At 35.9% G+C, this 23,205-nt stretch overlaps 1 protein-coding gene across 4 annotated transcripts in view; it reads right to left on the reverse strand.

Annotated features, from left to right (window-relative positions):
* The window catches only part of TCF12 (transcription factor 12), a 178,416-nt gene that overhangs the window by 62,011 nt on the left and 93,200 nt on the right, over positions 1 to 23,205 (reverse strand). For all 4 annotated transcript variants that reach the window (XM_009280362.2, XM_009280361.2, XM_009280365.2 and 1 more), the window contains exon 6: positions 15,549 to 15,613. In XM_009280362.2, coding sequence (XP_009278637.1) covers positions 15,549 to 15,613 — 65 coding nt within the window. The remainder of the gene's footprint in view (positions 1 to 15,548; positions 15,614 to 23,205) is intronic.

The following is a 23,205-nucleotide window of genomic DNA, read 5'->3' on the forward strand; positions in this document are numbered from 1 at the left end:
AAGAGTTTGACTACTTTGGAAGTTTTCTTTTCCCCAGTCCAACTCTATGAACCTTTAGAATCCCAAAGATAAAATTTGATGCCAAAACACTGCTCTGCCTTCAATGAACTTCTAGGACATCAGCCAGCAGAATTCTAATATGTTGGTAAACACTTCTTTGATTTTCTTACTTTGATATAAAAAAAAAAAAAAAGAAATATGGACAAGGAAAGGCCTACAGATGTCCTTATGTAATATTCCTTGCAGCTCTCAAACATTTATGCTATATGTAGATAGGAAAGCCAAGCTATTCTGCAAAATACACAAACATTTTACAAACACACTCCATACACTACACTACCATATATAAGGCTTCACCTTTTCAAAAATGTATTTGTTACAGGCAGTTAGCCTTGTGCTTCTTGGTCTAAATCTCATTCACATTCATTTTTTAAATGCAAACGTATTAGCAAACACTTTAAGAACTGAGATTTTCCTAGTGTAGCCATAGCCAAACTACGCAATAGTTCCATCCCAATACAACTGTGCGCCTTTACATTATTCATTATTTTCTATCAAAAGAATAATATGGTTGAGAATAAAAGCATTAGCCCATTATATGCAACTGATTATGACAGGGCCATTGTGCTGGCATAATAAGGCAGGCTGCTTTGGCAGTGAAATGAGAGCTGCAACTTACCAACTGCAAACTTCGATCTTGAAACCGCCCCCCCCAATAAAGTAGTCAACTAGATTTTATTTTTCCTAGCTTTTTTGCATTAGCTTCCTTTTCAAAAAGTTTATGCTTTGAGTCCCAGTAGTCAGGCTGTCCCTATTTAAGGCAGGAAAACTGTCTAAAGTTTTTTTTAAAAAAAATAGTACTTAAGTGTTTAGTTAAAAATTGGGAGCTTAGATAGATCATTTTGTAAAAGTAAAGGAACGCAACAGGACCCTTCTCAATCAAATCCCTCCATTATTCTGCCACACAGTCATAAACAAACTCACTTGGCATTTCTCTATTTCTCAGAATTACGTAGAGTAGGTACAAAGTGCATTCCTTGCCTTACTACAAACTTGAAATGCTGCACTGGGTAGAGCAAAAGTTTCACGTACATGTCCTTTTGTTCAGTGAGCCATTTGAATGACTTAAAGCATGTATATAATGTGTCTTAATATTTCATGTCTTGCCTTATAGATAATCCTGACAATTTGCATGAGCTAGTTTAAAAGAAGTCAAACTCTGCTAACACGCAAAATCCTCCAGCTAAGTTGTGTATGTCATTACTGCGATTCCAAAGGAAGACCTAGCACAAAAATCAAAACATTAACAAATAATTGCTCTGTGAGATACTAGTACAGCACAGAGGTTTCGGCTGCAAAAAGACCATTCACCTGAATTCCACCTCATGCAGTTTAAGCCAAAAATACAACCAAGATATAAAGTGTTGAATTTCACTTTACTCAAATCTCCAATCTTTGGAAACTGTAATGAATATGCACTCCAAAATAGGAGCTGAATTTGGAAAAACACTGACATATGATGTAAATTCATTTTAAATTTAAATTCTAGAGATATGTTTGCAATTATCAGCATGTTGTTAAAGAATCTCATCCTGAGAATATCATCAAATAGTAATGTGAAATACAGTGTTACCATTTTGAGAACAAAGGGACCCTGAATGAGTAATCAATAGCAACTGGCAGAAAATGAGGCATTAATTATGATCCTCTCTAGTGTTTTGTCTCAAACAAGGTTTCATTAAACATATTGTCCTAACCTGTATATCTTCAAGCCATTACCAATAGATTTGATCAGATACATTTTTGGTCTGTTTCAGAAGGAGGAACATATCAGAATTAAAAAACCAAAACAACATCTAAAGTGTTATACGATAACTTGAGCATTTTTTCTTTTTGATCAATTTAAAGGAAATCAGGGGTTGCTAATAAAACATCTCAGGAGAGGATCCTCTAACAACATGCTGATAATTGCAAACATATTCCTCATTTTAAAAAAATACTCAGATCTTATAATCTCAATGTAGTCTCTTGAAAATTTAATTATCATCTCCTATACCTAAAGTATCATGCAGGTTTGAGAAGATAATGACAGTCATCCATCAACTGCATCCTGCCAGTGTAATCAGGCTAATCTAGCTCACTGGAGTAAAAAACAGCTACCTAGGGTTACTAAATACTGAAGTGATGCAACATCATAAACAAAATAAGACATTTAGTTTTACTGTCTTCCCAATTAACGTTAACACTGAAAAATATCAAGATATCAATATATTCTCTTTTTACACCAAAGCTTTTCCGGATCACCATGAGCTGCTTATTCAATGGATATACCTAAGTGGAATCTGCTACTAGGGGTAATTCTGTTCATGTGTAAATACACAGAGACTGAGCACAGGGACAGAGGAGGGAGAAGGAAGAAGTTTACTGAGAATTCCAGATATGTTTTTTTAAGCAGTGGGAGGAGTAAAGATTAAACAAAAAGGGAAGGAAACAGTTTGTATTCCTTCTGCATCTAAATGGCTTTAAAGCACCCGATTAATACAAATATTTTTAATGAGTCCCTTCCTTCTCTTTTGCCATAGTGGCTTCCCTGCTCTGATACCGCATATAGGCAAGACTACAAATTCTGTCTTACGCTTCTAAAAGTGGCACCCTGCTGATGTTGGTGTCCAATCCCCGAGGTTATGCTGGCTCAGCTTGTCTTCACTCATCCCCCTGGGCAAGGTATTTTTGCGTTGCTGACTGAATTCTAGGAAGGCATTACTAAGCATTGTGATTACAGGTCAGGCTCCCCTCCCTTTGCCTTTGCATCTTTTCACTACATTGTGAAAACAGTAATTTGAACAGCTTCCTTACTGTGATTATACAAAAGCAGAAGGTTTGTGGAGAATTGCAAAATGTCAGAAGAGAAGCAGCTGAGGGGTTATTCAACTACTTTTTAATTTTTTGGTATCAGCCTTCCTGCTTTTCTCTATGATTACAAGATATGAGCATGACAAGGCAACAGTATAATAAAAGATTGTGTCCTGAATCTTATTTACAGAAGTCAGACTATAAAGGATATTATAAAGCTCAAACTATCCTTGCATCTGTTTCTCCCTCTGCATCTTCAGCAAAATGATTTCAAAAGATTTCAGACCATTAGTAGAATGTTTCATGTATATGGTATGGAAGCTGTGCATCTCCTTTCCACACAACCAAGAGTAAAACCTCACTCACTCTAAGCATCAAGTCAGAAAATGCATAACATAATGAGGGTTCTAAAACTATCATTAATATAGCAACCAGATAATTGTTAAGACTTAACATGGAGGACTTACACGTTTCACATACGATCAAATGAAAGCTAAGTCCAATACTAGGGTGCTAGTAAATGGATAGACAAGCCCAGTAAACATCTTAGGCTACAATCTCCTCCCCTTAATAAATGTTATCCTTCTCTCCCTGCTCTTTAGAAATCTGTGCCATCAAGAGTACTATCATCTTGAAAAGCATTCCACAACACAACTGAAACCAATGCAAGTTGGATGGTTTCGTTCCACAGAAGAGGAATCAAAATGGCAAATCTGTCTTGCACTTCTTTCCATCCACTGACTATCTGCTCAAGCTACAGTCTCTCCTAGCCCATCCCAGGCAGCAAATGCTAACTAACAGGTTGCTTACACCACTCTTCTCTCCCCCTTCCCAATTCTACTTAGGGCCTGTATTCATCTTGAGAGCAGTAATCTGTGCAGATGCAAAGTTTGGGAAAGGACTTTATCTCCCTGCAAAGTAAGAAAGGAAGGTAAATGGGGGCTCAACATACTAGAGTCGTTATAGACAAAAGGAATAAACACTTCAAGAAAATCCAAAGGGCCATCCAGCTCATTCAAACAGACAGGTATGGCTGGGAGAAGAGAACTGAGCTAATCTTTTCCCCATCCTCCAATAACACCATAAACTCGTAATTGAGAAGCACCCAGCTCTGAGGCAGTAAGATTAGCTGGAGACAAATAGTAATTGGCCAAAGAAACTGTATCTGCACTCCATGGTGTAACATGCTTTTTACTTCCCTATGCAGCAATGTGTAAGATACTATATATATATTGATTTAAAGGATATTCATTACCTTAAATACAGTCAAACACAATCAAAAATTAAAAGGAGGCAAGAAAATTTGCCAACCCTAAATAGTGTGAGAAAGAGAAGGGCAAAGACAAGTAACAGTCTGCTGCTTAAGACATTCAAAATGATTCCTTGCAGAACTGCTCCCCTTTTATAAATAGCATCCTTCTTCTCCCAACTATAACTAATTCCTAACACCTGCTACCCACTTCATTCCGGGGGGATGTCTTTCCTGATTAACTTCAGGTGGTCACCTCCAGCTCTGGAAAGAGAAATGTAGCCTGTGCCCAGTACATTTTTACTTTCTAAAAAGGTTCTGCAGGCTCCTTATCTGCTGAGAGACAGGAGATATTTTCCCAATAGCACAAATAAGTAATTCACTTCTAATAAATCATAATCAAGAGAAAGTTAACATTGCTTGATTTTACTTGAGAAGTAAAATGAAGCAAAATACACTCAGGTTTGGACATTCCATCTGCTCTTAAACTATATATCCCTCTCACCATCCCAACCTTTTAAGACAGTATCAGCTGGCAGAATCCAGTCATTGCTTCAGTTAACATTGTGTCAGCCTTTCCTTCAGAAGCCACGTTTCTTAGAGATTGATAGCTCAGCTGTAAAGATCTGCTTTGGGGAGACACCTGATATCAAAGGTGTCAGAGAAGAGGAGATTAAAAAGAGAAAATTTACAAAATAAAATCAGTTTGTCAGCTTTAAAGTTATATTGGTATTAAAAACCCCACACATGTGCAAGTCTTAAAATTTTTTTATACTTCCATAACTCAGTATTACTTGGATTTAAATAGACATTATGTTCTCCATACTGTTTCTAAAACTGTGGGAGGAAGGAAGAAAAGCAACTGATGCCCCCGCTTGTAGTCTTTCTAAGGCCCAACAGATAAGAAAGGTCCATAATATCATGTATTTTTCTGCCTCATTGGAAAGATCCATCTAAAGCATCTTCAAACACACTGCCAGCAGCGAACAGGAAGAGCTTTCTTGCTGTTAACAGATACATTAGTTTAAAAAAGACAAACAAACAAAAAACACACCCTTGTGGGTCCATAGCTGATGCAATCTGACATCTTTTATTAGCACCAAAGTAAACCCTAAAATTTTTTTTTAAAACTACAAAATGGTAGCCCCTTTATAGCACCTATGCTTTTTTATAATTAGCATGTCTAAAGTATTCATTTTTTCCCTTATTGTACACAATTACATTGAAGTGCATATTCTATATATATGTATTTTTTAAAAGATCTAATTTCAGAACCTGGATGTTAAAAAAAAAAAAAGCCTGAAGGGATCTGAGATGCACTAGCTACAAGGTTTATCTTAACATTCTCCAGAGAGAATTATCCACATTCTAGCATCCCTTTTGCCACAATATTACTTCCTCTACTGTCTACCACTTAGGTGTGGTCTAAATATGCTTATTTCCAATCATTCCTGAGACAAGCTATTTACATTTTTCTATTAATTTAAACCCTTTCATTAGTTCCCCCCCCTTTTTTTTTAATCTTTTCAGTAACACTACAATATCATAGGAGCAGATGGCACATCCTCAACACAGAATAACCGTCTAATTATTTCTCTCAAGGAAGCCAAGTAGGGATAGAGACAAGCAATAAAAAAAGTTTCAGGATACGAACAGAATTCCTACAGGAAGAAGTGAGAACTGCAGAACTCTGAATGTATGCAAGAGGGCTTGCATATGCAAACTTCAGGCATACATCAGGTTATCCAAGAAGAAACTATGAAGTACTCACGGGCCCTACAAAGAAACACCCAATATATTTGTTCTACAGTTGTCCATTACTTCTTTCATCTTCCAGCAAGACATGTAGTGCTCACTATTCTTTGACGTATAATGCCATGGTAAAGCGTGCTAGTAGTGGTCTAGTACAATGGCCCTTGTATTAAAGTACTGAATTGTTAAAAACTTAGCAAAGCATCCTAGGAGCAACTGCAGAGACATGCTGCCATGCTGCTATTCGGGGGCTACACCTGCAGATTGAGAAAGACTTGTTTGGAAGCTTTCACACACATTTGAAGAACCACCATGTTTTAAAGTGTGATGTGCTACAAATACCTTTTTCTTCTTTGACTCACACATTTTAAGTAACTTCTCAGCTGTCAGATACCACTAAAACACTACTCTATCCCACTATTCACAATCACTCATTTCTTTCACTCTCGCCACTTCCAAGTTTGTTGTTCTTACAAAACATGTATTTCAAATTACATTTTTCATACTGTTCTTTGCTTTTCCATTTTTGTCAGTAAACTCGTTTCTGCTTCCTACATACATTTTATACACTCTTACCTCCTAACATTCACATTTTTGTCTGTATGCTTATTCTTCCAGCTGTTTAATGTTACCTGATGCTTTACTAAAAATTAAAATCAGGTAATCTTCTCCATTATACTGTATACACATCTTACAATTATATAGTTCATGAACATATTAAAAATACTTTTAAGTTGGTGCTATTCAGTTCTATTAATTTTTCTCTATGCAGCCAGCTGGTATCTACATCCTACTACAGACACGTTTTCACTCTTGCTTGCATATTCCTCACCACCTCACCAGTAACACAAAAAAGTTGCCATTTTTGCCTATGCACAATATGAGCGAGCTTTTATGTTCTCCCTAGACAACTCAAATTTCTGGAGTTCTACTCTTATTACACTTCTTCAACCTGTGAGATAGCTGTTAGAGAGAGTGTGCTCCAAGATACTACTTTCCCCAGCACTGCAGGATTGTTTAGATTTGCATTCTGCTCAAACTGCTTTGAAGTCTTTTTAAATTTGAAAGAGGCAAATTACTGACTACGCAAAGGCAAAGTAACATACGCTTGCAAACATTTCTTTTGCCAAAGTGATCATCTGTTAAATTGCCCAAGAAATTGGTGCTAAACACATTTTTTGGGGTTTATTTCAAAGTTCTTAGAGTGTGTTTGTTAAGAAGCGACTTAAAATTTTTTTTGCACAAAAATAAAACAAACTTTTTAGTCTGTGAAGGCTGTAACAGCTAATAAATACAGTTTTTCCATGCTTGTAAATTTATTCTCTAATACATTGCTAAATTTGCAGACAACAAGATGCAAACCTTAAAAGTTCCACATTAAATTGTGAAGAAAGTTGTTCTTAAGTCAATAAACAAAGAAAGGTCACAAATTTTTGCTAAAAAGCCAACAGTATGAATTCCAGTTGCTCAATAGTTATACTGTATTAAATTCTGTAATATTTTTCAGCACAAGCGAGTCAGGCATATACAAATCTAGCTTTCTCTGGCACCCAGACGAGGAGAATGTTTCTATGTTGAATCATAGCAAAGGTGGAAGATGGATGAGTTTGTTCCAACTTACTTTATCAGTGAGAAGTCAGCTAATTTTTTCTCCAAGGTACTACCCAAGTAAGAGCATATATTTGAAGTAATTTAAGAAACACAAAACATGCTCTGAAGATGCACAAAGGCCACTACATCTGTCTTAATATTCCAGTGAAACATATTGTTTTTTCCTGATAAAGAAGAAATTGGTAAATCCTGAAAAGTTGACTGAAATTTGTCTTAATATGTTTACTTGACGTATATTCCCATAAGGAGCACTAAGCATGGTGCTAATGTGCATAAAATGTTACCATCACACTGCAAAATTCAGACTAATTTAATAATGCCTGATGTGCCTTACATCATGTTGCAATGATGCAATAATACGCTGCTAAATGAGTCACCTCACATTAGCTTCACAGCAATAGCAGAGCTGACAGCTATTGAAGGGAAAATGGTGTAGCAATATTACTGGAAACATTGATGGACCAGCTTTCTATTGTATTTTTTTTTCTTCATCCAAAAAATAAAGATTCTGAAGCAGCCTTATTTATTACCAACGTGCACAAAACTTATATAATAATAGCAGCAGAAATGAGTTCAAAATCCATCTGCCACTACTAAATAAAATATATATAGTATACACAGTATCATGTAAATTCTTCATATATTCTCTACGTAGTACTATATATTTCATACTGCATGAAATATATAGTAGTATATGTATATATCATATAGAGTAGTATATATTTTATGCAGTTTTATACATATATAATTTTACATAGACTAAGTGAAATGTATTTAGTAAATATAATCTATAGCTCCTCCAGCATTCATGTATTCTACAGATTTATCAATTAAACTTTTTTCTAAATGGTTTTGATAACATTTAAAGTGTCCCATCATCATATAGAACATACAGATTAGAGAGTTAGAAAAATAAAGTAAATTAAGGTATGTCTCTTTATAGAAAGGTTACACTTTAAACAAAAACTGGTGAATGCCTCTAGTTCTTGCCTAACATCCATTACATTTAGCACTCGATTTTACCTCCTTTCTCGCACGTGGGATAGTATGCGAACTTGAAATTATTATGAAGGGAGGGTAAGTGGGTTATCTCCACATGTCAAAAAATCCATAATGTCTATTTTTTGTGCATGATTGTTTAGAATTAAAACAGAACGTTAAGGCGGAAGTCACAAATAATTTACTATCTTCAGCCTAGTGATGCCAGGGGGGAGAGACAGACATTGCCAGGCACATGAGAACAGGCTCTGTTAGGCTAAAGGAGCATTCCCCCCCCCCCCCCCCCCCCCTGAGTTCTACTCTTATTACACTTCTTCAACCTGTGAGATAGCTGTTAGAGAGAGTGTGCTCCAAGATACTACTTTCCCCAGCACTGCAGGATTGTTTAGATTTGCATTCTGCTCAAACTGCTTTGAAGTCTTTTTAAATTTGAAAGAGGCAAATTACTGACTACGCAAAGGCAAAGTAACATACGCTTGCAAACATTTCTTTTGCCAAAGTGATCATCTGTTAAATTGCCCAAGAAATTGGTGCTAAACACATTTTTTGGGGTTTATTTCAAAGTTCTTAGAGTGTGTTTGTTAAGAAGCGACTTAAAATTTTTTTTGCACAAAAATAAAACAAACTTTTTAGTCTGTGAAGGCTGTAACAGCTAATAAATACAGTTTTTCCATGCTTGTAAATTTATTCTCTAATACATTGCTAAATTTGCAGACAACAAGATGCAAACCTTAAAAGTTCCACATTAAATTGTGAAGAAAGTTGTTCTTAAGTCAATAAACAAAGAAAGGTCACAAATTTTTGCTAAAAAGCCAACAGTATGAATTCCAGTTGCTCAATAGTTATACTGTATTAAATTCTGTAATATTTTTCAGCACAAGCGAGTCAGGCATATACAAATCTAGCTTTCTCTGGCACCCAGACGAGGAGAATGTTTCTATGTTGAATCATAGCAAAGGTGGAAGATGGATGAGTTTGTTCCAACTTACTTTATCAGTGAGAAGTCAGCTAATTTTTTCTCCAAGGTACTACCCAAGTAAGAGCATATATTTGAAGTAATTTAAGAAACACAAAACATGCTCTGAAGATGCACAAAGGCCACTACATCTGTCTTAATATTCCAGTGAAACATATTGTTTTTTCCTGATAAAGAAGAAATTGGTAAATCCTGAAAAGTTGACTGAAATTTGTCTTAATATGTTTACTTGACGTATATTCCCATAAGGAGCACTAAGCATGGTGCTAATGTGCATAAAATGTTACCGTCATACTGCAAAATTCAGACTAATTTAATAATGCCTGATGTGCCTTACATCATGTTGCAATGATGCAATAATACGCTGCTAAATGAGTCACCTCACATTAGCTTCACAGCAATAGCAGAGCTGACAGCTATTGAAGGGAAAATGGTGTAGCAATATTACTGGAAACATTGATGGACCAGCTTTCTATTGTATTTTTTTTTCTTCATCCAAAAAATAAAGATTCTGAAGCAGCCTTATTTATTACCAACGTGCACAAAACTTATATAATAATAGCAGCAGAAATGAGTTAAAAATCCATCTGCCACTACTAAATAAAATATATATAGTATACACAGTATCATGTAAATTCTTCATATATTCTCTACGTAGTACTATATATTTCATACTGCATGAAATATATAGTAGTATATGTATATATCATATAGAGTAGTATATATTTTATGCAGTTTTATACATATATAATTTTACATAGACTAAGTGAAATGTATTTAGTAAATATAATCTATAGCTCCTCCAGCATTCATGTATTCTACAGATTTATCAATTAAACTTTTTTCTAAATGGTTTTGATAACATTTAAAGTGTCCCATCATCATATAGAACATACAGATTAGAGAGTTAGAAAAATAAAGTAAATTAAGGTATGTCTCTTTATAGAAAGGTTACACTTTAAACAAAAACTGGTGAATGCCTCTAGTTCTTGCCTAACATCCATTACATTTAGCACTCGATTTTACCTCCTTTCTCGCACGTGGGATAGTATGCGAACTTGAAATTATTATGAAGGGAGGGTAAGTGGGTTATCTCCACATGTCAAAAAATCCATAATGTCTATTTTTTGTGCATGATTGTTTAGAATTAAAACAGAACGTTAAGGCGGAAGTCACAAATAATTTACTATCTTCAGCCTAGTGATGCCAGGGGGGAGAGACAGACATTGCCAGGCACATGAGAACAGGCTCTGTTAGGCTAAAGGAGCATTCCCCCCCCCCCCGCCTCTGCCAATTAGCTGGGGCACTTACAGGCTCATGGGGATAAAGTTAGCTTCTGTGAAGACCCACAGAAACAATTAGAAGAATTAGTCTAGCAGCTACACATGTATTGCACATTTATCTCAATTTCACTTTAAAAATAGTGCCAATTCTTGGCTCTCAGAGCTCAGACCTGTCAAAGCAATGTGCAGTGACAGCTGCGTACCTTTTTGATGATACTGGAAATGGGAGTCATGCATTCAATACCTGAAGTCTAATCTCGTTTCTTTTACATAAGCTACAGTTTTCAGTATTAAATTACACAAATGTAAAGAAAACCGTTTTTATTACAAGAAGCTTTCTGAAAACTTAATCTATATCTGATTTAAGATTTGTGAAAAGATGCTCTTCCCAAATCTGCAATTACACAGCCAAAAGGAATGGTGGAATTCCCCCCCCCCCCCCCCCAAAAAACAAAACAAATAAGGAACTTCGGTGGCTACATACAATAGACTTTGTGTCAAGCCATGTAGCACTGCATTTCACTCTGATAGCAAAATATAGTTTTTACATGTCTTCTAAAAGCTGCCAATTCTTTGTCCAGGTAAGAGTTTTTGACATTCATCTAAACCAGCTCTGCATAAGCCTCGATTTGTCATCTTACCCATCCACTAAGAGTCTATATACTCTATGAAACATCGGAGAGAAAAAAAGGCAGTAAGAGCTGAAAAGGTGCAGAATATAGCGAAGACCTGTCAGAATGAGAAAGAGTATGCAGTAAAGTCCAAATAAAGCCAAAAAAGGAAGAGGATTCAGAACTTGATTGCAAAGCACTAGACAAGCACAGGTTTTAGTGTAGCACACAAACATACACCATTAACCTTATTAACACTAAACCACATTAAAAACACAGCTTAAGACAAATACAGCTACTTTACTCAACACTGTTATTTGCATGAATGGGCCCAGTGCAAAGTGCTATACTCTAGGATGCTCCCTTTTGGCTTGCTTAAAACACCCGATGAAAATAAAACCTGAAAGTATGCACTTCTTGTTTGGTAAAATATTCATAAATTAGCTATATTTACATTCTTGTGACTAAATGTTATACCTGAATCACATTTCTTTACCTAAGTTGCTTAGATTTTTAAGCTACGTTGAAAATCAATCACGCTTAAACTTCTACAGACTAAATATAAAGCCTGTAGGTAGCTAACAGTCCTTACAAATCACTGCTTAGATCATTTTCAGTAAAGGGTGAGAAGCGATAGTAAGAGTCTTAAGCATTTCAGTTTACAGATGTCTTGAAAATTTTCATTCCAGCCCTCTGTAAACTTACTAGGAAGTAAAAATTAACACTCATCACACATCCGCACCAGGTTATTAATACCATTTACACCAATGACATAAGGCAAAAACTTTGGTAAGAGAAGAACAGGTTAGAGAGTATTTGGAGAAGTTAGGTAGTTTCAATTCATCTGTACCCAACGAGATACTCAGAAGACTGGCTCTTGCCATTCTTGCAATTTCAGAAACCTTAGCCACTGTCTTTGAAAAGTCATGGTTCGGAGAGAGTGCAGAGACTAAAAAAGAATGGGGTTGGTTTGTTTGTTTCAGGGAGGAACAAAAGCAGTGGCTTCTAATTCCTCAACAATTTAAATTTCATTTTTTTGGAAGAATACTGGAATAAATAGACTGCAAATGCCAGAAGATAACGAAGAAGTGATATGGATTCAGCTGGAATAAACGATGTAAAACCAATCTCACTTCCTTCTCAGATAGCATAAGAGGTGTTTTAATAAGGCTTTTACTACTTTCACATTTCACAGGTGAACTAAGGAACTGAGGACAACTAAAACTACTGCTGAACACAGAGCGTAACTGTTTAAAAAACAGTAGCTGGGAGTTCATGATCAACACTGAGTGAATGTATTAACTGAGACTTTACAGGCGTCTGTTTTGGGCATCATTCCACCTCTTAATAAGGGACTTGGATGAAAAATGAAGACCACATTTACTAAATTCACAAAGCAAATAACCCAGGAGCATCTACAAATGCAGTGCAAGCCTGGAATTCAAAATTGCACTGACAAATTTAGAGAAGGTAGAAGCAATGTGTTAAGAAGTAAATACATTCTTGCATATGGAACCTGTAAACTGAAAAATATAGGCTGAGGAATGACAAGTTGGCCAGCAATACCATAAGAAGGTACTGGGAAATTTTAGACCATCACCAATCAAACAAGTATCAAAGATTGGATATTTGTTATGAAAAATGCAAATACCACACAGCAAAAGATTAACAGTATTGTCAGAAAGATCCAGGAAATTTCTTTTTGCCATAACGGTAAGGGCCTTAGATGAGGTATTTAACCTAGTTTAAAACACTGGAATACCCTAGGGTTGTGAACCTTCTGGAGAACACCTACAGCAGAGCATAAGCTTTTCTACCAATATTTCAACCTGAGATAGACCCTCTTACATATCCGCTATTAAAAATATACCTGCACTATATTCTGCATTATACACACCAATGTAAAAGTTAACTCCATTTACATCTTCTCTTTTCTAAGGACTCCTTATCATCTTAATCTACTGAATTTACAGCCTCTACAGACTTAAGAGTACAGATTCTTCTCCGTGTCCACTGTCTGTAGGACAAGAGTTAGATGCTTTAATTACAATGATATTTAGATAAGGCATCAGGGAAACTTTTTAAGAGTAAGTACATTTAAGTAATGGAAAACAAAACCCAGTGTAGTCATGCAGTCTCCTCCATCTCTAGAGGGTTTTAAGAACTGACTATATGAGCATCTGTCAGGGACAATGCAGCTGATTCTTCATTTGGATTGTCAAAATGACCTCTCAGGATTGCTTTCGACCTTCTTCTCTACGATTGCTTTCAAACACTGTAGCTACAATGAGAGCTGTACTTCAGGCACTGCCATGGATTTATGAAAAATACAAAAAACCCAAAAAGATTCAGAAATCCCACTATGTTCCAAGTTAGCAAATTATTTCAAACACTGTCAAATTTAACTGATAAGACCAAATTAAAGTACAAACTGTAACTTATCACATAAATTTAAATTGAATTAAAATTTAATTGAAAGTTATTATCATTTTCTATTATCCTGAATATAAAAACAAAACAGATTTACGTATAACAACATTTTTCCCATATACTAAAAATTTTTAAGAAAGAAGAAACTGTGGGAGAGGAAATAGTAGGAAGCATATCAAAGGAATAAACAGAATCAGAAGTGATGTTAATAGAAATAAATATATATAAGATTTTTGCTTTAAAATAGCTACATGTAAAAAATTAATATTAAATGGTCTAGATATAAACAATTAGGACATATAAAAGCATTTTCCTCAGTGAGAAACCAAACAACAGAAATTACACTCATTACCACAAAGCAAAACAGAATTTTATGCAAAGTTAACATAAACCCATTTTCCAATACAGAACATTAACTTAATGAAAGAGTAACGTGGAAATTAATTTGCTTCCAAACTAATGTCAAATTCAAGTTATTATATTTAAACACAGTACATACAGAGTTATTTGAACAATAGTAATAACACTAATACAATGTTTTACTGTCTAGACTAGCAATAATGTAAAGCCCATAACTTGAAGTTAAAGAGGTATACTGCTTTTTGTGAGAACATTACTGAAAGCTCACCCATACAATTACAAATGGGTCTTTGTTCGTCACATCTGTGTTGCAGAGAAGTAGTAAAGGCTGTGAGAATGATCCTTTCTTAATAGGGGAAGTGATGTTAGGACTGCGTTGCCACATGGTGCTGCCCATTCACACTTCCCAAAGTTAAAAGACTCAAAACCAAGACATCAAACTCGTATGCTAAGTTTTACCCTTCAGAAGAAAGATGTTCCTGAAAATATCACAGTTCAAAGCAAACAGTCTACTTACAGTAAAATTAGAAGATTCCTCTCTGAGAAAACAAGACTAACAAATTCATTTCTTAGAATTAAAACCATAATATATTAGTTATTTAAATCTTTGTCAACAAATACTGAGTGTAATCAAATGCTAATTATACTTTTTAAACATCCAAACTTCCTGTACATTCAAAACAGACTTTTAAACAATGATCAACAGAGTATTCTTAATGTGGCTCATTAGAAATAACATGGAAGAAATCTTCACTCTAAAATGAAGATTTAGAGATGTAAAAAGAAAGTTTTCTTAATTAAAAAACACATAATGAAAAGCACAAAATAATACAGTATTACACTGGATAACCTAATTGTTAAGAGTTGAAAGCCCTGTAACACTGTTTTCCTTAAAAAATGCACATGATCTCCACTAGGAGTAACAGTTAACTAATTAACTATATTCAGCAATTACTGGTATTTTTTGACAAATTATATGTGAAAAATCTGAGTATCACAGACTAATCATGATGTTCAATCAGTACTGGTCTGCAATTCTGTTTGAAGACTTGGAGAGAGGAATGAGTAACTGCAAAGGGTAAGAAAACTCATTTCACGATGATCTGTAGGAAAGATGTGATACACACAACTGAAGCACATTGCTCAGTATGTTCAGACTAGTAACAATCTCCCTTTTACTAAAAACATAGGACCTCATGCTCATGAGCTACAGAGCCAGTTCCACTTGCACATCACAAAAGTATCTCCTCTAAGTGGATGTATGTAAGTGCAAGGCAATTTGACCACACAGAACCCAGAAAATTTATTCTGCAAATTGTGGAACACATTCTTGTTTATTATGTTTGGTAGTCTGACACATTCAAGTAACAAACCAAATTTTAGTTCAGATTATTCCATTTGCTTTCAATCATCTTTATACTTACTTGACAGCCTGGTAACCCCGTATCTCTACCATACAATGGAAATGGACCTCTATCTGAGGTTTTTCCTATAAAAGAAAGACATTTGAAATTAGGTTCTTTTTAAAATCTGCTAGATACCTGCATCAGTTGTCCTTATATAGGCAATTCAGAAAATCTGTTAGCATCGCAGTAAATTTACAAAAATTAAGTTGCATGAATAAAAGTAGGCTTTTATATATCTGCATTTAACACACTCAAAACAGCACTACTGTAATAGATGACATACTTACCTAATTCCACTTCTTACGTAACTGACCAGTAAAAAAGAACTACTGCAATTTTTTATTGTTATAAAATATCCCTATCAGTATGTTTAAATAAAAAGAGCAAAGGTCCAGCTTCACTTCCATTATCAATGAGCAAAGGTAGAGATAGTTTTAGACTTTTCTCCTTCCTACATGAAACTAACACATAGCTGGTATCGTCCTAGCTGACGAATATACTACGCAGTAAAATAAAACCAACAAAACCACATGAAAAGTGAACAAAAACTTCAATTCAGACCAACGAGAAAACCCACACCAAACTTAAACCATGGCTGAATCATTCAGCTCTTGACAGTCTTCCCTTAAATCCTTAAAAATCCTTTCATTTCATGTACATTCCAGTTGGGTACAAAACTCAAGCAATACAACTGGTCAAGACAGCAAAACAGACTCTTCAGCCACATATGCAGTATTTGCCTGTAGGTAGCACATACTGAACATAGTGCCTTGTGCAGAGCGGCTGCCCTCTAATGTTGCTGTATGAGGTCACAAGACATTAGCAATATATTTGTCAATTCCAGAAAAACTACTTAGTGCTGTATTTATTGGTTATGCCACCAAACTGGCATGTTTGTATATTAAAACTCAGGGTGAAAGTTCTCCAGTAGGGCTCAGAAGTTTATCAATCAACACTTTTTAAAAAAATCTTGACTAGGAGACTCTGTTGAACAATGTCAAGAATCAGACAGTCATCAAGTATGTGCGTAACAGAAAACACCAAGTGCATATGCCTGCCCTAATTATGACACAGTTAGAGCTAAGAAACACCCCATAACACCACTCAGAGTCTTATCCAAAGGTAAGCATTATAAACCATGATACCTATCTATTTGAAAATGAATGTCATCTTATCCAGCTAGGCATTCCCTTTTCTAAACAATGTGTGTGTCATCCAGTCCTCATAAGAAAATTTCTTTACTGAAAGAGTGGTTAAACATTGGAACAGGCTGCCCAGGGAAGTGGTTGAGTCACCATCCCTGGAAGTATTTAAAAGACGTGTAGATGAGGCGCTTAGGGACATGGTTTAGTGGGCATGGTGGTGTTGGGTTGATGGTTGGACTCGATCTTAGAGGTCTTTTCCAACCTTAATGATTCTATGATTCTAAGAAGAAAAAGTAGCCTTTCTTACACACTCCCATTTCAGTGATAAAGAGCTCCATGCTATTGCAATTGCACTTCTAGAACAGGACTTCCTTTGCTTTTTCCGATTTTCTCTCTTACTACCAAAAATCCCTAAATGTCATTTCATAAGAGGAAAAACTAAAGTATGCTTATTGTTCATTTAAAAAGGGCATCTTGTGTATATTAGTAGAGAGGAAGAGGAAGTTTGAATCTCTTGGAACAACATCTCTGCAAGATTATCATCTTGATAACTACAGGTAGCCTGGTCAACAATAGTTTGCTTGAAAAATGGCAGCTCTGCTGTAACAAAGGAAGGAAAAAAGTTAACAGTTTTCTGCTGAAGCAATTTGCCACTAACGACTATCGGGCACCAAGCAAATAAAATACCTAGCATGCAAAATTATATGAAGTAGCATGAATCATGCTGTTCATATTAAACCAGACTCAGCATTTTCTTTCCAGAAAATGAGATTCTTATACCACATGATAAACAACTTCGACTGAAGTATGCAGTATTCCAGGCAGGTTTTAAAACAAAGATTTGTACAAGAGTCAATTACAGAGGCTAGAAAAATTATGATTTAAATTATGGTTTGTGTAGCAAGCAAGAAATTGTTAGATAAGAATGCATAAAATCATGTTATTTAAATGTTATCACTTAAAAAGTTTGGCAGGTTCATACTAAAGGAAAAAAGCTGACTAGAATAGCCCAATCTATACTAAATTTGGTTCTAAGAAATGATCGAGAAAAGTCATGGCTGCCTGATGCTGCACTGCCTAAATATTTACCAAGAATTAGAGCTGGAGCAAATTAACATTTAACCTGTGTTCAGATGGCTAAGCTTTTCAATGAAGGGTTTGGGAAGCAACCTAGGATCAAGTACCAGACGGTGCCTTTTGTATAGAGAGTCTCCCAAACACATTCCCAGTGCGAGCACTTAGATATGACTCTCAAACTTGCAATAGTATCACAATGTTGAAGGTACACATTTCCAAACAAAACCAACAGAAAACAACAGGCACACACCACAGAAACACATGGTGAGCCCACACTCAACTCCTGTTCCTGGTTCTCTCTTGCATTGTGGAACCGCACCCCGTTGTCCCTTTTGCAGGACTGGAGCACTGTGCTAGCGGCATGATCTTCACATTCGCATAGCAGAAGGATGGGAGAGAGAAGATGAGCTGTCCCAGGCACCGCTAGAGCATATCTGTTGCACTGTTCATGAGAGAAGAAGAAGGGCTCCATCAACAGCCCCTGAAGCTTCACTAATACTACATTGAAAAGGTTTCCCAGCATCGTGCTGTCTGGCAGTATCACAGGATGGTTTCGTTATCAACACAATGGAAAAGTGAAAGAGTATTGACTACAAATTGCCTGTTGTCATTTCAACACACTTCAGCTGCTCTTCAGTCTAGGCACAATGCTATTCGCACTATTTAAAGCCTTGTAAGCAAATGTCACAGGTAGTGTTTACTTATCAACAGAGAGAGAAAATACTTAGCAACTACTCCATGTAGTGAGTCAAATACTTGAAAGGTGGGTAATGTCAGGTTTGAGAAGATTTTGAGAAGAAATATATCAAAGCAGAATCCCTTTGGTGGTTTTTAGCTTATCAAATACCTTTCTTAATTATTCAGATTCTCTACAGATTGACAGAAGAGCATATAAATGTAGAGGTTACTATAAAAACCAAACTTACTGGAGTACCAGTGTTTATGAGCATGCAAACTTTAAAAATACAGTGACACTGAAAGCCAAAGCAGACCCTGAAATGTCTTGCAGGTTTATCCCACAAGATTTCCTCTGAGTATGTTATACCCTCTGATCATATCCTCTCCATCCTCTCTCAAAAGGGTCTTGTCTCAGTGCTCGCTACACAGATGGCAATAGTGTAGCCACTTTTTTATTATAGCTGGAAATTCAGAAACATTAATGGTCAGCAGTAAGGGGACATCAGGAAAGTCACTATGGCAGCTGACATTAATTGGAAGAAGGAGAGGGGTATGCAAAAACACTATTAAATGACAAAATCCTCATTGAATGTTTTCATTTGCACAGGTTTGTGTAAACATGGCTATAAGGTAGTGTGTAGACATACCAGCTGGGAAGGTAAAGTAACGCCCAAACAAAATTTATTTCCTCTTCAGATCCTATTTTATTTTCACAATATATTCATGAGAAGTAAAGCAACCTTGGCCAGTTTTCTCACCTCCAACACTTCCCATCAGACCTGTGCAGTAGGGCTTCCTACACAAAGCTATTGTGAATCGTCAGCTCCTTGATCACCTTTATCGCGTATCTCCTAACTCACGTTTCAAAAGTTATGTGCTGTAAGCAAAATCTATGCCTTGCTTACAAAGTAGCATCATGATAAACTTTTCTTCAGGTTACATATCAGTGGCTCTATATGCCAAAGTTTTGTCTTCCAACCAGATTTGAACTAAAGCAACGGACATTTAAAAATAATTGAGTTGGTTATATACAGAAGTCTTAAATCTGCACAGATCAACTCACAAGGCATTTGAATCTTTTAATAACTTGGAACAAGTTTGCATTTTAATTTTTTTTAGTAAGTTTCATGTGTTTTCATCAACAAAAACTTCAATGACCTAATCACTACCTAACAGGCTTAAAGCCCAAGGACTATGGAGTTTTAAAAGAAACCCAACCAAGAAAATCCTGCTAAGCATTTTGAACCACAAGTATTTCCTAACTTCATAAACTTAAAACCTTGACACATTCTGTACCAATTCGAACATTAATAGGCATTTAGTAAATAATTATTTTTCTCTTGCAATTGCTTGTCTAAATGTGATATGCTCACAACTTAATATAGCTTTTGAATACCGCACAAGGAATTGTATTCCATAATAAATCTATCTGTATAACAGCTGCGCAGCCTAAATACTCTTAACACAGAATGAACTGAAACAGCAAGATGCAAAGTGACAGTGAGCTGAAAACAGCACTACATTAACTCAGTTGAGGACTACTTCAGTGAATGTGCTATAAATGCCTGCCAGTAGTAAAACAGCCTTTCCCCACTGCTTCTAGATAATGCCTAGTTTACGAGAGGATGACAGAACATAACTGCAAAAAATTACTTCAATTCCCACAGAATTAACCCTTTACAGACTAAAGATCTTTCTATGCACTGCTAAGAATTTCTTTGGTTGGCAATATGGAAAGCACCAACATTTTTTAATGAAGCAATGTTTATCATCCAGTATGAATACCATAGTGACCACAGCTGGCAGCTGCTCTGTTTGTCAGACATGCAGTACGTCTGCCCTGCTTGTACAAAGAATCATCTTTCAGTGAATCCTGAAGCACGTTTTTACAGTTCCTAATCATTTCATCATTGATAACACTGTTAACCAGTCACAACAGATAGCCTACCCAAAAGTCAGTTTAAAACAAAACATTGTTGATAACTTTAAAAAAAAAAAATCCTCAAAGGTATTAAACTGGTGTTGGTAGATTTGCTTAGAAATCAATTTTTATACTGCTTTCTCCCCCTCCACATCCAGTAACAAAGTATTCAGCAACAGAGTACGTGTCTTTGTTACCCACAGAACACATTCAAATAATTTTTCATATGCAGATCCAATATAACAAGGAACAGGCTGCAAAAGCTATACCGACAGGTGCATACGGATGATGCAAGAAAAACGTTCAAAGTAAGTATTTTTCTACAACTCTTAATATCACTTTCCAACTTATCACAAAGTAGAAAGAAAGTATGCAAAGTTTACAGAATAACATCCTTGCTGGCACCAGTACAGGTCCATTCTTTTTTTTTTTTTGGTATTAAAAATTATATTTCAGCAATTATTCAGTATGGTGAAAAAAATTTACGTTTGATTAAAACACAAAGCCAGCCCTGCTCCTAGGATTTGGTGTGCTGCCGCCTTCTTAGAGGCAAGATTGACTGACACATGCAGCCATAGAAGTTTTACTACATAACTAGACATTTCCCACAGCACCAGAGGAATAATTTCTTCCTCTTCTACTGCTATATAGGCCTACTCATTAATAGAGGCTGCCACAGTTTTAATATGTCTTATACCTACAATCTTATCTCTAATATTTTAAAGGTACATAATACACATTTATAATTGTGAATACATATAAAAATACTGCATACATTTTTTCCTTATAATACTTGTGACAAAAACTCATGGAAATGAAACAGAGATCTGAAGCAACACAATTTGAGGAAAGTGCTTAAAACAAATGACCTCCTATTCTCTTCACAACAATTTGTTTAAGTATTATTGGCTAACGTGTGCCAAGCACGCTGCTGGCTACACTGAGGATGTTTAACAAGCCAGTGCCAACAAGTGCAGCTGCTGGACTTGCAGCACCCTCCTCCTGTTCATCCCAAGCCAAATTACTCACTCGGCTATGAACAATGAAGCAGCAACACAGGAAAATGCCAAGTGCAAGTGAGATTAGTGATAAACTACAGGATCCCTACAGAGGTCAGTGATTAGCAGGTCCCCAGTCATAATCACTTTCCTAACCTAGCCTTTATCTCATGATACGCTCCATCTTAGCTCAGTCTTCTTCTCACTGCAAGCAGCTTCCCAATCAATAAGCCTTGTAGTCTTGCAAACTCACCCACAGTCTTACTAAAGCAGTCAAACCTACATAATATGAATTGCCTGCAAACTCCTAATACAAATTTTGAACCTTCAGATTAATAAGTGATTCATATGCAATAAAATCACATTACTGGAAAATTTTGTAATAAAGTAACAGAACAGAAGAAAAAATACGAACATATTTAACCAGGAATGCCATGCCCAAGTGATGATCAGCAATGCCATCTATACAGGTAATCATAAGAATGTTGGCCTATGTGTTCTTGAAGAACGGATAAGGAAATGGTACGTACAGACTTGTGACTAGTGGAAGAAAATACATTATTTTAGATTCCCCACCCCCCTCCCCTACTGTGACATCTTCTAAAACCAATTTTCCCAGACGGGAGAAGAAAAGGTTTAGCAAAGCTTAGTTTTAATACTACAGATTTGCCCCCTACTCCTTTCTTTGGTCAAAATTTTGAAAGACGATGATCACACAGAACAACTCTAATAATCTGCAAGAAGTAAAAGATTATGATTTTGAATGAGATTTATGGGATTTAACTGTCCAGTCTCAGGTCTGCCAGAAATCATCTAGGATTCTCCATGCCATAAATTCTCATTTGTAAGATAGCATTATACTGCTGCTATCCAGTCCAATTACTTAGTTGTCTTATTTGGAACAAGAACTGTTTATCATATCTAAATGATCCAAAACGTGGAAATGCTAAAGCTGGAATTACCTGGAATCAACTTCCCATTATAACTGTTGTAATTTAGGAACAACGCTTTAGACAGTAAATACTAAATTATTGCTTTTGTTGACATTTGGACAGAATCATCTGGAGAAAAAAAAAATTTTTCTTTTGTGCTTTCCAAAGTTCTTCTATACTTACAGTTGTGTGGGCATTTGCAGATGTCTTTCACTGTAAGTATTCTACTGATTGAACTGACCAGGCAATAAATCTCAGAGTACATTTATTAAGACGTTAAACACAGAAGTCAAGGGATTTCTCACAACTTCTTTAATGCAATATTTTAGAAAGAAATAATGTCAGTGTGTGAAGTGGTATTAAAGAACCTGCTTCCCAAAGACATGCCTTTGACACTTTCATCCCATTGATTTGTAAGTACTTCTAAGAAAAGATGGAATATTTTGTCAGTTTGCAGAGCACTGCACAGATCTTGCGCTATAAAACCAATTTATTAATGCTCTTATGTATTTTAGATACACAGGAGGTAAGGGTGGACTAAATTCCACATTAAATTTGGATTGACCCTATGAACTTGTAATTTATATGCTCAGGTCAAACTGAGAACATTTCTGTTCCATCTGTGGCTGATCTACAAAGGCTCCTTCCTCGTACTATTCCTGTCCCTCCACTTACCAGGCTTATATTGTGCTAAACAACAGGTCAAATGTTTGCAAGGCTAAAAGGGACTGAAGTCTCTGGCAGGAAGATGCACATGAGTAACTGAAGGCAAGGGGAAAAGAGGGAGTACAAACCTCTTAAATGAGGGAAGAACTTTCTTCTCCTCCTCCCCCAAGCAGATGTGGGCAAGATTCTGCGAACCAAGTAATTCTTGAATAGCTTTTTAGTGTATTTAGTTTCAATTCTCTGCTACTATGTCTACCC

The sequence above is a fragment of the Aptenodytes forsteri genome, unplaced genomic scaffold (genome assembly GCF_000699145.1).
Source record: "Aptenodytes forsteri isolate BGI_AS27 unplaced genomic scaffold, ASM69914v1 Scaffold83, whole genome shotgun sequence".
NCBI classification, from domain to species: Eukaryota; Metazoa; Chordata; class Aves; order Sphenisciformes; family Spheniscidae; genus Aptenodytes; species Aptenodytes forsteri.